Source organism: Oratosquilla oratoria, chromosome 11, assembly GCF_046742065.1.
Source record: "Oratosquilla oratoria isolate Oo_2021 chromosome 11, ASM4674206v1, whole genome shotgun sequence".
NCBI lineage: Eukaryota > Metazoa > Arthropoda > Malacostraca > Stomatopoda > Squillidae > Oratosquilla > Oratosquilla oratoria.
Window position 1 is genome coordinate 52,904,809 of NC_134787.1, and position 12,500 is coordinate 52,917,308.

Genomic DNA, 12,500 nt, shown 5'->3' on the forward strand with positions numbered 1-12,500 from the left:
TGTCCGTGGCCTACGGCGGGAAGAAATTATTCATCTGATCAGTGGACCCATGGAAGTCTTCTTTCGATGTCTCGTTAATGGTAATGTTATTCAGCTTAAGAGGGAGATTTCTGGGCGCTAGCAGGTGAAAAACACAACACCCTCGATTAAATGACCCATAAAACCCCGGTGTCCTCTCTTGGGCAAGCAAATGCCAGAGGACTTTATACAGGACACAACCACCACAGGGCATTAACGGATTGTCAGAGTCTTGGGAAGCGTTAGTCTGAAGGCCGGGTAGACCCATCCTTGGGCCGAATCAGATCACCTGTTGTTTCACTGAGAGGACACTGATGATGAAGTGCGCGTCGGTATAACGAAAGCGCGGACCCCTTTCCCCCGTGCTGCTCCGTGCGGTGCCCCGCGCTCCTGCAGGACGATCGTGCTGGCCTGCGCCTTGTCTCGGACGGGTCATAAAAGTACTTCTGCGCTCCCCGACTCTTCCAGCTAACACAAATGCTAATTTGCGGTTCGACCCGGACTAGCAGAAGGGTATGTCCGCTGCGAAACAGCGGGCTAGCATTACTACAATGCCTTGCACCACCTCTCCAGACTAGCAGGAAGGGAAAGTTATTTCTGAGTTCGGGGTGACTGTTACTGATCTACATTTGGCCAATCGACGCAGGCGTTCGCTCATTTCGCCACAGTCCGGACTAGTGAAGCCTTTTCCTAGACCAAACTAGTATTAGTCTGAAGCGCCTTGAACACAAACTAGTGCAATTTGTTACGCGAAGGCGGAGCAGCCACCTCCGCAACTCTCCATCCACACTTCCTCAATTCTCGTGTAACTGCCAGGGGCCCCTGCTGCTGCTGCTGCTGCTGCTGCTGTTTCCAGAGCCCCATCTCGACCTGCGTGTACAATCGCCTTCATTTGTAACGACGACGGTGGTTGTGTCTTCGGGGTGGCTGGTGCGACCGTATTTTTTTGTTTGCGTTCTAAGTTTACGACGTGAGTGGCATAATAGATTCATTGAAGTCGTAAGTCTTTGACATAAACAATTACGGTTGCTTCGTCTGTCTGGAATCTACTGTATCATCTTATGAATGGAGGTGAATGTACTTTATATTGTACTTCCCAGGTGAAACTATATTCGTTTTCTGTGTGTGGACTACAATATGTAATGTTTTTCTAGCATAGTGTATGAACTTCATGAATTTACGATAGAAATGAACTTGACCACAATAGATTCCATGTTTAGATATACGACCTGAACTAATAGACTCTCTATATCTACTTCTAACGCTTCTAACACTTAGGAACAATTCTAAATGTACCCGCTGAGTGGACAGGTGAAAGCGGATTGTGAAATCCAAAACGCAACAGATGAGTAGGAAAGAATTTTAATTGTACAGGGTGGGGCAAAAGTAAATATACATCAACAACCGGGTCATGTTTAGTCACTTTGGTGTTCGAACCTTCCTCCATCATCTTCGTAACAATCCTGGCGATAAGATAGAATAAGGCGAAAAAGATACAAATAACATGATCCGAGTATGATTGCATAAGTACCTTCGGCCCACTTGTATATACCCTTTCATGACAAGTTGTACAGAATGTTGGAACCCCAGCATGAATTAGGGGAAGGGAGGTCCTCTTGATTGGTCCTGACCCCCCCTCCCCCTCCCCCTCCCCCTCCCCCTCCCCCACAACCACATCCCTACATGGTCAGGGTCCAGCCTTGGACGACTGAAATTGTTAGGTAGTCGCCGGAAAGGGGATGCATTAAGTAAACTACCGTGTTTCCAGGTTCGAGGGTTGTACAAAGGGGTGAGTGAGTGAGGGAGGGAGAGAAGGAGGGAGGGAGGGGGGCTGGGGGGGCTAACCAGGGAGGTTGAGAGGACTATTGGCTGCAGAAGGAAAAAAGGAGAAGACGAGTGATTGTCTGCAATGGCAAAAGTAGTCAATCAAATCAACCATCCTGAGTCCACTGCTGAACAAAAGCCTCCTTCATAGCATTCCATGATTCACATGACCGCGTCAACCTCTGCCACGTCACTCCTGCAAACTTCTCTATCTCGTCTCTCCACCTTCTGTCTGGGCTCCCTCTTCCACGCACCAGGCAGAAGTAGTACTGACATATAGAAAGAAGGAGAGGAAGAAGGAGAAGAATGTTTAGTTCCTCGATTGCAATAACCATAGTTTCTATCCAAAGAGGTGGAGTCACAAAATGAGTTTAAGGAGAGGTCTGAAAAGGGCAACGAAAAGAAGGGACAGTAGAAATTAAAAGTGGGTGGAGACTAGCGCTATTCATAAAAAAAACATAAAAGAATAGATTAATGCTGCGTGTCTCTGGTCCATAGGGGTGTCACTATAGTCCCTAAAGTATCGACTACATAAGGTTTATGCAGGCTGGAGAACAGGAGGAGGAGGAGGAGGAGGAGGAGGAGGAGGAAGAGGATAAAGAAGAATGGGCGTAAGAAGAAGGGGAAGAGTAAGAGGAGGAGAAGGACGAGGAAGAAGAAGAGGAAGGGCAGGCTGGAGAACAGGAGGAGGAGGAGGAGGAGGAGGAAGAGGATAAAGAAGAATGGACGTAGGAAGAAGGGGGAAGTGTAAAAGGGGAAGAAGGACGAGGAAGAAGAAGAGGAAGAGGAGGAGGAGGAAGAGGAGGAGGAAGAGGATAAAGAAGAATGGGCGTAAGAAGAGGGGGAAGAGTAAGAGGAGGAGAAGGACGAGGAAGAAGAGGAGGAAGGGCAGGCTGGAGAACAGGAGGAGGAGGAGGAGGAGGAGGAGGAGGAGGAAGAGGAGGAGGAGAAGATTTGTATCTTATCGCCGATCTCCAGCGCTTCTATCCTTGAGGAAAATGTCGCACCGAAGACGCGAAATCATAAAGGTGGTAAAGTAGAGTAGCTGACCGAGGGAGCGTTCTTCCTTGAGCGAAGATTATTCAGCAGTAGAAAAAAAAAAAAAAAACTGTAGGTAAATGTGGAGGTGAGAAGGTGGATGAGAAAGTGTAGCATAAGTGGAGTAGGAGGAACAGGAGGAGGAGGACGACAAGACCGAGTAGGGGTAGGAAGAAAAGAAGGAGAGGAAAGGGAATTGAAGGATGAGATGGGAATCTGGATGATAAAGGGAGAAAGAATTGGGAAATGAGCAAGAGGAAGAAAAGAAGGAAAAGGAGGTGGAGGAAGAGAAGGAGGAGGAGGAGGAGGAGAAGGAGGAGGAAGAGGATGAGGGTGGTAGTGGGAGGAGAGAAATAATGAAGGAAGCAAGAAGGCCAGAGGGTAATGAGCTCTCAACGAGAATCATGTGTGATGAAAAAGAAAAGAAAAAAAAAACAAGAAGTTGGCATCACACTGCTGAAGAGAGGTGAATGGACAACATGAGGATAAAGTGATTAGAGTTTACAAGAGTAAGTGAGTGGAGGATTGAGGAAAGAAACAAGCTACAATAGAAAAATAAAATAATGAAGTTGTCTTCTCGTTTTGTAAATTATGACTTCTAATCTGCTGCCATAGGGAAAGCTGACCTATAAGATCTACTGACAGGTTCCGTTCCGCAACCCTCCCCCACCTTCTCTCTCTCTCTCTCTCTCTCTCTCTCTCTCTCTCTCTCTCTCTCTCTCTCTCTCTCTCTCTCTCTCTCTCTCTCTCTCTCTCTCTCTCTCTCTCTCACACACACACACACACACACACACACACACACACACACACACACACACACACACACACACACACCTGCTGTACACCAAAAACTAAGGTCCTACTACAACTGCAAGGTTACGAGATAGGTTGTGATAATCAGATGCTGTAGGTTCTCTAACATAGGTCATATATATTAAGCTCTGACAATGCAGGGACAATATATGTATATGTATATGCATATGTATATGTATATGTATATATATATATATATATATATATATATATATATGTGTGTGTGTGTGTGTGTGCGTGTGTGTGTGTGTGTGTGTGTGTGTGTGTATGTGTGTGTATATATATGTGTGTATATGTATGTATATATTTATATATATATATATATATATATATATATATATATATATATATGTATATATATATCATAGTAAGTTCGCAGAAGACTGGAAACCCAGAGGAAATGAATTTCTTGGCAATGTAGACACCCGCTACCGATGTACTGTTTCATTCGATTAGGGTCTCAGGCTAAAAGGGACCGTGAAGATTTGTTACAAAGAGTTTTTTGGATTTATTTTCCTCGCAGACAGTCATTTCTTGACATAAATCAACACATTGTCTTTGTGCAGAGATGGAGAGTGCACCTCTTTGGTGACCTTCAGTGGCTGCATTGCTACAACTAATGCTTCAAATGTAACATTCTCTTTGAAAGGGGGTTATTGAGATCGCAAATGAGAAAGAGTGACAACAGTACAGTGGCCAGAGAACAAATTATTAAGAGAAGGTGAGTGGAAGTGAAAGAATGGCATGTGTTTTGCTTTCAGTTATTCAGGAACTCTTCAAATTTGAGAAAAAATTACTGCACCGAAGACGTCAGTTTTACCTTATGTGTTACGATAGCTAGGAAGGTGACATTTATCGGTATTCGTCGGGAATCGAACTTGGGTTTTTGTGATTATGAGACGTCTATAGAACCAATGATGACTTAAAAAATGTAGACCATAATATAGATTAGGTAGGATGTTGTTGAGGCAAAGGTTTGCATTTGTAAATCGAAAATCTACCAAGAAGTCGAGTATGAAAGTATAAGGTGCAGTATCAATGTGCAGAATTCTATCCGATGTATATTCAAACTCGGCTGTTTCACCTCGAACAAAGGATTAAATCCCCTCCCTTCTGTTCAAAGACTATTTCTATGACCCTCACGTAGAACAATTAAACATATTCCTTTGCACTTCTTAATCCTTGTAGCAAATCTACAGCCATATTCGAAATGGGGGAATACAGACGCAGAATATGAAAATCAGTCCCTCCGTTGAAATTCTATGTACGTACGGAGAGTTAAACAGTTTGTAGGTATTAAGTCGTTATTAGATTGGGATATTTTTCCTTCAACTTCCAATTAGTACCCATTACTTTCAGCTTTTTTCTGCCGTAAAATCACTATGGCATACTATTTTGTTTTCTCAGCAATTTACATAGAATGTCGTTTGATATGCCTAGAAGAAGACCCAGAGGGAGACCTCGAATGAGATAGATTGACGGTGCGGATGCGGAGATGGACAGAAGAGGAATAAATAAAGCAAACTGGATGGAAGCAGCACAGGACCGAAGGGCATGGTGAGGATTACTGTTGGCGGACCAGAATCTACCTGAGGTTCAAGATCCAGAGGAGTGAGTGAGTGAGTCATTTTGATTTGTTGGAGGAAAATTATTTTCCTTCAGCATATCCGATTTCTTCCCGGAAGCTACCGGCTGCAGATTTGCCCCAACAGTCGGATGAAGAATAGCCCAGTGTGATAAAGGGTTTACTGGTAACTCCCAGCGACCCAGTAATCCTTTGCGACCGTTACACATCCTTGGAAACTGCTTCCATTAGATGCTGAGAACCACGAACATGAAATCACTGATTTATAGAAACAATATTAATCAGGTCGAATGAAACAGAGTATATAGGTTAAAGCTATCGTTTCCCCAGTTTCACCGGATGAGAAGAAGATGATGGAAGTCGTATAACATGTCGATAGTGTCGTGGTTGATTATCCATAGAAACGTAAACGAATTTGCAGAAAGAGAAAACACAGCTCAATCAGGGAACACAAACTTATCGTCATTTTTTGTTGTTTATCCTCACGGGTCCGATTGAAGTCTACAGATGATTGAAGTTTATTCAGACAAGTGGCTTGGGACATAGATATGGATCAAAAGGTCTCCCGTCGGCATGCTCCGCCTTTGTAATCCTTTGTAATCTAATGGGCAACGCATTTGCACATATATAAACACACACACACACACACACACACACACACACACACACACACACACACACACACACACACACACACACACACACACATATATATATGTGTGTGTGTGTGTGTGTATGTGCGTGTGTGTGTTTATGTTATTTATACGGTGGACACACACACACACACACACACACACACACACACACACACACACACACACACACACACACACACACACACACACACACACACACAAATACACCAGTACCCTCGTATATGTACATAAACATAGCCACATACATGTAATATCTACCAATATCGATTGTAGATTTGTATTTTAAGAATATTAAGAGGTTAAAATTGGATAATAACAAATTAGGCAGGTTAAAATTATAGTGCTGTTTTTCCAGTGGAGATAAAGAAGAAATTTTTGGCAATGGGAGCTTGGAGATGGTCTTGCGAACTCTCTTGTCCGCTGAAGCGAATCGGAAGGTTGCCAAGGCGGGGGGAAAAGGTACTTGGCGTGGCCCGCAGGAGCCCTGGCTGATGATGATGATGATGAGGTCCTCGCTGGTGTATATACCGTGTTGCTGCCGCTGCTGCTGTCAGCTCGCCAGCACGTGCGATCTCCGGATGATGTTCTGCGAGGGTGTGCACTTGACAGCAAGCAGAAACAACAGCAACAGTCCTGGTCCTGCCGCTTGTTGCCGTTGTTGTCGTTGTTATTTTTCTTTCCATCTTGCGTGTGGCGACCACAGCTTCGGTGGCAGCGGCGACGGCGGCGGCTGCGGCGGCGGCGATGTGGCGGCGCGGCGGCCGTGGCTGGCCGCGGGTCGGTCGGCGGGAGGGCGGCCTGGCTGGCCGGTCGGCCAACCAGGTCTGTCCAGGAGGGACGCTGCCGCTTTAGCGCGAGTAAAAACGCGCTGCGGCGCCGGCGGCGGCGGCGGCGGTGGCTGCGGCAGCAGTGGTGGCGGCGGTACTGCGGCGGAGGTGGTGTCAGAGGCGGCCAGCCCCGAACCTGTCCTCGGAATTTTACCTTGGCGAGGCTAATAGCAGCCTGGCGACTGACGGATGTGCCCAAAAACTCGAGTGCTGCTCGCGGGCTGCCGTCTGTCCGGTTGCACTCACCCTCCCTCCCTCTCCCTCCCTCCCTCCCTCCCTCTCCCTCCCTCCTCCCTCTCTCTCCCTCCTCCCTCACCCCTCTCTCTCTCTCTCCTCTTTTTTCTTCTATTCTCTTCCGTTTTCCTCCCTATCTTTCATTTCTGTTTCTCTCTCACCTTCTCTCTACCTCCTTCTGCTCCTCCTACTCTCTCTCTCTCTCTACCTCTCTCTTTTGTTATTCACCCCTCCCCCTTCGCCCTCTGCCCTCTGTCTTCCTCTTCCTTTTCCGGTCTTATCGCTTACTTCTTCTGCTCCTTAAGTCTGGATCTTAGCCGCCGCCGTCTCTCTCTCTCTCTCTTTCTTTCTTTCTTTCTTTCTTTCTCTTCACTCTGTTGCCCTCCAGCTGGCAATATATCCCCCCATCAACCATGACCCCTCCTATCATCTCCACAACCTCCTCCTCCTCTTCCTCCTCCTCCTCCTCCTCCTCCTCCTCCTCCTCCTCCTCCTCCTCCTCCTCCTCCTCCTCCTCCTCCTCCTCCTCTTCCTCCTCCCTCTGTGACTCCCTCCCTCTCCTCCTCCAATCCTCCAAGCCGCTGCTACCTGCCCCCAGTTTCATTCACAATCTGAGCCAATACCTCCTTCCTCCCTCCATCCCTCCCTCCCTCCCTCCCTCCATACCTCTCCTCTCTTTCCCTGTCAACCACTGTCACCTCCTGCCTCTTCTCTTTCTTTACCCCCGCTCCTTCGCTACGCTCCGTTTCATTTTCGATACCTCTAAACCAGTTCCCAATACAACTTCTTTAGTTTTCATGCCTCCCTCCCCCCCCTCCTCCTCCTCCTCCTCCTCCTCCTCCTCCTCTTACTCCCTCTCCCTCTCTCTCCCTCTTTCTCTCTTCTTCTTCTCACTCCCACTCTCCCTCCTCCTCTCCCTCCTCTCTTTCCCTCTCTCATCCCTCCCCTCCCTCGTCCTACTTCTCTTCCTCCTCGTTCTGCTCCTCCTTTTCTTTCTCTTCCTTCTCTTCCTCTTCTCCCTCCTGTTCCTCCTCATTCTCTTCCTCCCCGTCCTGCTCTTCCTATTCTCTCTCCTCCTCCCCTTCTTCCTCTTCTCCCTCTTGTTCCTCCTTATTCTCTTCCTCCCCGTCCCGCTCTTCCTATTCTCTCTCCTCCTCCTCTTCTTCCTCTTCTCCCTCCTGTTCCTCCTCATTATCTTCCTCCCCGTCCTTTTCTTCCTATTCTCTCTCTTCCTCCCCTTCTTCCTTTTCTCCCTTCTGTTCCTCCTCATTCTCTTCCTCTCCGTCCTACTCTTCCTGTTCTCTCTCTTCCTCCCCCTCTTCCTCTTCTGTCTCCTGTCCATCCTCATTCTCTTCCTTCCCGTCCTACTCTTCCTATTCTCTTTCCTCCTCCCCTTCTTCCTCCTTCTTCCTCCTTCTCTTCCTCTTCTTGTCCCGCTCCCTTTCCCACCCTCGACGTCATTGCTGGAAGGTGTCTCCCTAACCTTTCCGTGACGCGTCCGGCCATTTCCACTTCCAGAAGGCGGGCGGACCCTCTCCCCTTCCTCCTCAGAACCTCACCTCAAGAAGGACCTTCCCTGGGGTGACGTCGTCTCGCCCTCCTTGCAAGCGATGCATTATAAGGTCGTCCTCACGGTCCCCCTCCGAACATCTCCTCCTCATGCTCTCTCTCTCTCTCTCTCTCTCTCTCTCTCTCTCTCTCTCTCTCTCTCTCTCTCTCTCTCTCTCTCTCTCTCTCTCTCTCTCTCTCTCTCTCTCTCTCTCTCTGCGGGGAATAACTCTTTCTATTCACTTCAGGAAGAGGAGAAGGAGTTTTTTTTCGAATGAATAAAATCGTCTGGCGGCATTCAGAAAGAACCGTCGATGTTGTCCATAACAGTGAAAGGGGCCAATCAAGCTGATGACAATGGAGCTGCTTGTTTGCTCTGTGGCGGTGGTGGTGGCGGGGTTTGAAACGGCGGTGAACTCGTTCCATTGCAAACGGGGTAAATGCGGATCTTCTGGCCACCCGTCCACCGCCGCAGCCGCAGCCGCCGCCGCCGCCGCCGCCCGCAGCCGCAGGAAGTGGGTCCTCGCGGTCTACATTCCGCCAGGGCTCGCGGGGGGAAACGCACCGCACTTACCTTTTTTTTCAGGGCAGCAGCACTATTGCCGCCGCAGCCCGCAGCCGCAGCCGCAGCCGCAGCCTTCGTCACCGCCGCCGCAGCCGCCGCGAAGAACGTCAACACACGACATCGAAGAGGCGTCTTGGTACGGTGCAGGTACCCTGTTTTAATCTACAAGACAAAAGAAAGGAGGGCTCTCGAGGGCGTAGAGTCCTCCTCGGCCCTTGGAAAGAGAGTGGAAGAGGAGAGGAGAAGGAGAGCAAGTATTTGGTATTTCGTTGAAGATTACCAGCGATTTTATCTTTTGGGATAATATCGCGACAAAGAAATTCAAGGAGGGGTGGTAGAAGTTGAGAGTGATCAGCATTCTTTTTTTCTTTTTTTTTTGAGTGGAAATTAGTCTCCAATCTTAAAAGAATGCTTCGCGACTCAGGTCCTTACGGGTATCACTAAATTCCCTGAAATACTGATTGCAGTCAAGGGGAATGGGAGAAGAGGGAAAGAGAGAGGAGGACGAGGAGAAGGTGGATTGGAAGAGGAGTTGGGAGAACAAGAAGCTGTGACTTACCTGCGTAGGACGCCGCCCAGGAGCGAGGCGTTGAGGCACTCTGGAGGAGAGAGGCGCCGTTGCACCTCCGCGACTGTCACCTTGTACTTGGAGGTGGAGGAGAGGAGGGAGAGGCGGCCGGGGACTGAGCAGAAAACGTCGTTGCCCGACGGAACACCCGACAGTAGGTGCCCCTTCTCACCCTTGGGGACTGCAACGAGACCATACTCTCTCTCAGGGCCTGACCGAAAAGGAGGACCAGGGTCATAAGTGGATTAGGCCTTTCTGAAGCGAGTTTCAGGCTGGATGGTGGAAATGATGCTTACATTTCGAATCGACTACAGGCGGTGAGTGTGGTGGTGGTGGTGGTGGAGGTGGTAGTGGTGGAGGTGGTGGTGGTGGAGGTGGTGGTGGTGGCGGAGGTGGTGGTGGAGTGGGTCAAGTAGGTGGTAGGAAGGAGGGGAGATTGGGGAGAAAAGAGGAAGGGACAAACTGGGAATAAGAACTACACCAAATAGGGAAAAGAAAGAAAAGAGCAAAGGATAAGGAAAACAGAAAAAAGAAGGAAGACGAATTAAGAAGACGAAGAAGAAGAAGAAGAAGAAGAAGAAGAAGAAGAAGAAGAAGAAGAAGAAGAAGAAGAAGAAGAAGAAGAAGAAGAAGAAGAAGAAGAAGAAGAAGAAGAAGAAGAAGAAGAAGAAGAAGAAGAAGAAGAAGAAGAAGCAAAGAAAGAAAGAAAAGGAGAACGGAAACGGGGTCACCAGCCAACCGGAAGGAGTACGATGGTGACGGTAACCAAAAGAATGCTAACGAAGCAAAGAAACCTTTATTAGTCCTGCAATGATCACTCCCTTTCCAGAAGAGGAGGGAATGGAGGGAGGCTAGAGGAGGAAGGGGAGGAGGAGGAGGAGGAGGAGAACGAGAAGGAGAGGAAGAGTAAGAGGAAGAGGAGAAGACTAAGATGTGGAAGAAGAAAGAGTAGGATAAAAAGAGCGAAAAATAAAGCGGAAGCGAAAGAGAGACTGGAGCAAGCATGACAGAAGTGTGAAGTGAAAGGGAAATTAGTGGTTGACACCAGCCAGCCAGCCAGCAAGCAAGCAAGCAAGCAAGCAAGCAAGTAAGCAAGCAAGCACTAGGTCCACTCCCGGCTGAAGCCACGCCAGAGGAGTTGGGCTGGTGTGAGAGTAACGGGTTGGGCTAAATGTTGTCTTGGAAGGGTTGAGAAGGGCGATTTTGTAAGAGTCGGTTTCTCTGGCTACATCTGTCAGATAGCCCACCTTACAAAATAGCCCTTTTGGAGGATTTCAAAGGGATTGTTTGTAAATTATCACGGTGGGGGTAGGGGTTGTTATGGACTTTAGTTTACCGGCGCTTTCGTCTTTGGGGAATAGGGGTGGGAGTGGGTAGATGACGGTTGGATTAGGCAGTTGATCAGGTAAGAATCAACTGCTTGCACTCTGTCTCAACTGGGCTCTGAAGCCCTTCTGTTGTCTCTGCTTGACAAAAAGTTCGTCCAAGAACGGAACATATTGGGATTTATGAACGAAGCGTATTGCAAGCTGGGGCAACACTCGATAATTCGATCGAACAATTATGAAAAAAAAATAATAATAATAATAAAGGCTTCGGTCATGATTGTCGGCAAACGCCTGTGAAGTTACTTTTCCTTTTCGGTTATATTGGTTGTTGTGTTTCGTTCATTTATTAATTTTTTTTTTCGTAGGAGTGAAAGCAGTTGTATGAGAGCTAAAGAAGTAAGTAAAGATGGGAAGGATGGGGTCAGAAAGAGGAGAGTGGAGAAGGTCGTCAACGAAAGGTTGAAAATCTTATCAAGAAAATAGACAATGAAAATAATGACGACAGCAACGACGATAGGTGGTGGTGATGTTAATAATGATGATTCTCATCATGATGATAATGATAATGATAGTGAGTAATAGGAAGAAGAGCAGGAGTAGGAGGAAAGGGAGGAGTCATAGAACGAGGAGGTAGCTGCTTAAAATCATATCGAAAATAGGAAGACTTATGAATAAAGAAGGATTTATAGAGTGTGAGGATGAAATGAAGTAAGAAGGAAAATGAGGAGGCATAAGGCGAGGAAGAGTAGGAAGAGAAAGCAGAGTAGGAAGAAAAGGAGGAAGAAGAGGGGAGGAGTAGGAGACGAAGTAGGAGGAGGAGGAGGAGGAGGAATAAGATTAAAGGATGCATATGGTGTTTGGAGGAAAAAAAAAAGGGAAGAATAATGATATATGTAAACATAACTTAAAACAATTTGAAAAAGTGTGTTGGCAAACGGAATCAATTAAAGAAGAAAGGAAGTCCTGACAAGCGTGTCAAAAGAACATCGCGCACTACTTTGCGATATATTGCAAGGACGAACTAGCGAGATGGGTGGTGGTTTGGGTGCCCTACTGTACTACTTCGGAATGGGTGTTCGTGAAGGCGTGGGTGGAGGAAGAGGAGGAGGAGGAGGAAGAACGGAGAGGGGTAAGGAGGAGGGAGGGGGTTGTGGGACTCTACAACGCATACGAGTTCGCAGAGGAAAACGTCCTTCGACATGACGTCATTGTCAACCGAAGTCCGAAGACGAAGTTCGCCTCGTGCTGCGCCCTCGGCTCACGATCTCGCCACGCGCACCGCGCTCCCGCCACTCCGGGAGACGACGTCGAGGTCGCAACGCTTCTGCTGTGTTCTCGTCGGCTTCTCTATCAACGCTTAGGTCAAGGGGTAAGGCTGCTGGGGCACCGAGGTCGTGGTGCCTCTCGCGAGTGCAGCTTACCGTGGCCCAAGCGCGCGCGATCTTTTCATTCGGGTCGCCTTCGAATGCGTCGCTTCCGCCGGGGGATCTCATATC

General features: G+C 47.9%; 1 protein-coding gene across 3 annotated transcripts in view; it reads right to left on the bottom strand.

Moving 5' to 3' along the window:
• The window catches only part of LOC143029831 (transcription factor AP-2-epsilon-like), a 224,772-nt gene that overhangs the window by 51,485 nt on the left and 160,787 nt on the right, over positions 1 to 12,500 (bottom strand). For 2 of the 3 annotated variants that reach the window (XM_076192909.1, XM_076192908.1), the window contains exon 6: positions 9,668 to 9,887. The exons of the other annotated variant lie outside the window; for it this stretch is intronic. In XM_076192909.1, the coding sequence (XP_076049024.1) occupies positions 9,668 to 9,887 (220 nt within the window). The remainder of the gene's footprint in view (positions 1 to 9,667; positions 9,888 to 12,500) is intronic. 3 annotated transcript variants of the gene reach the window in all.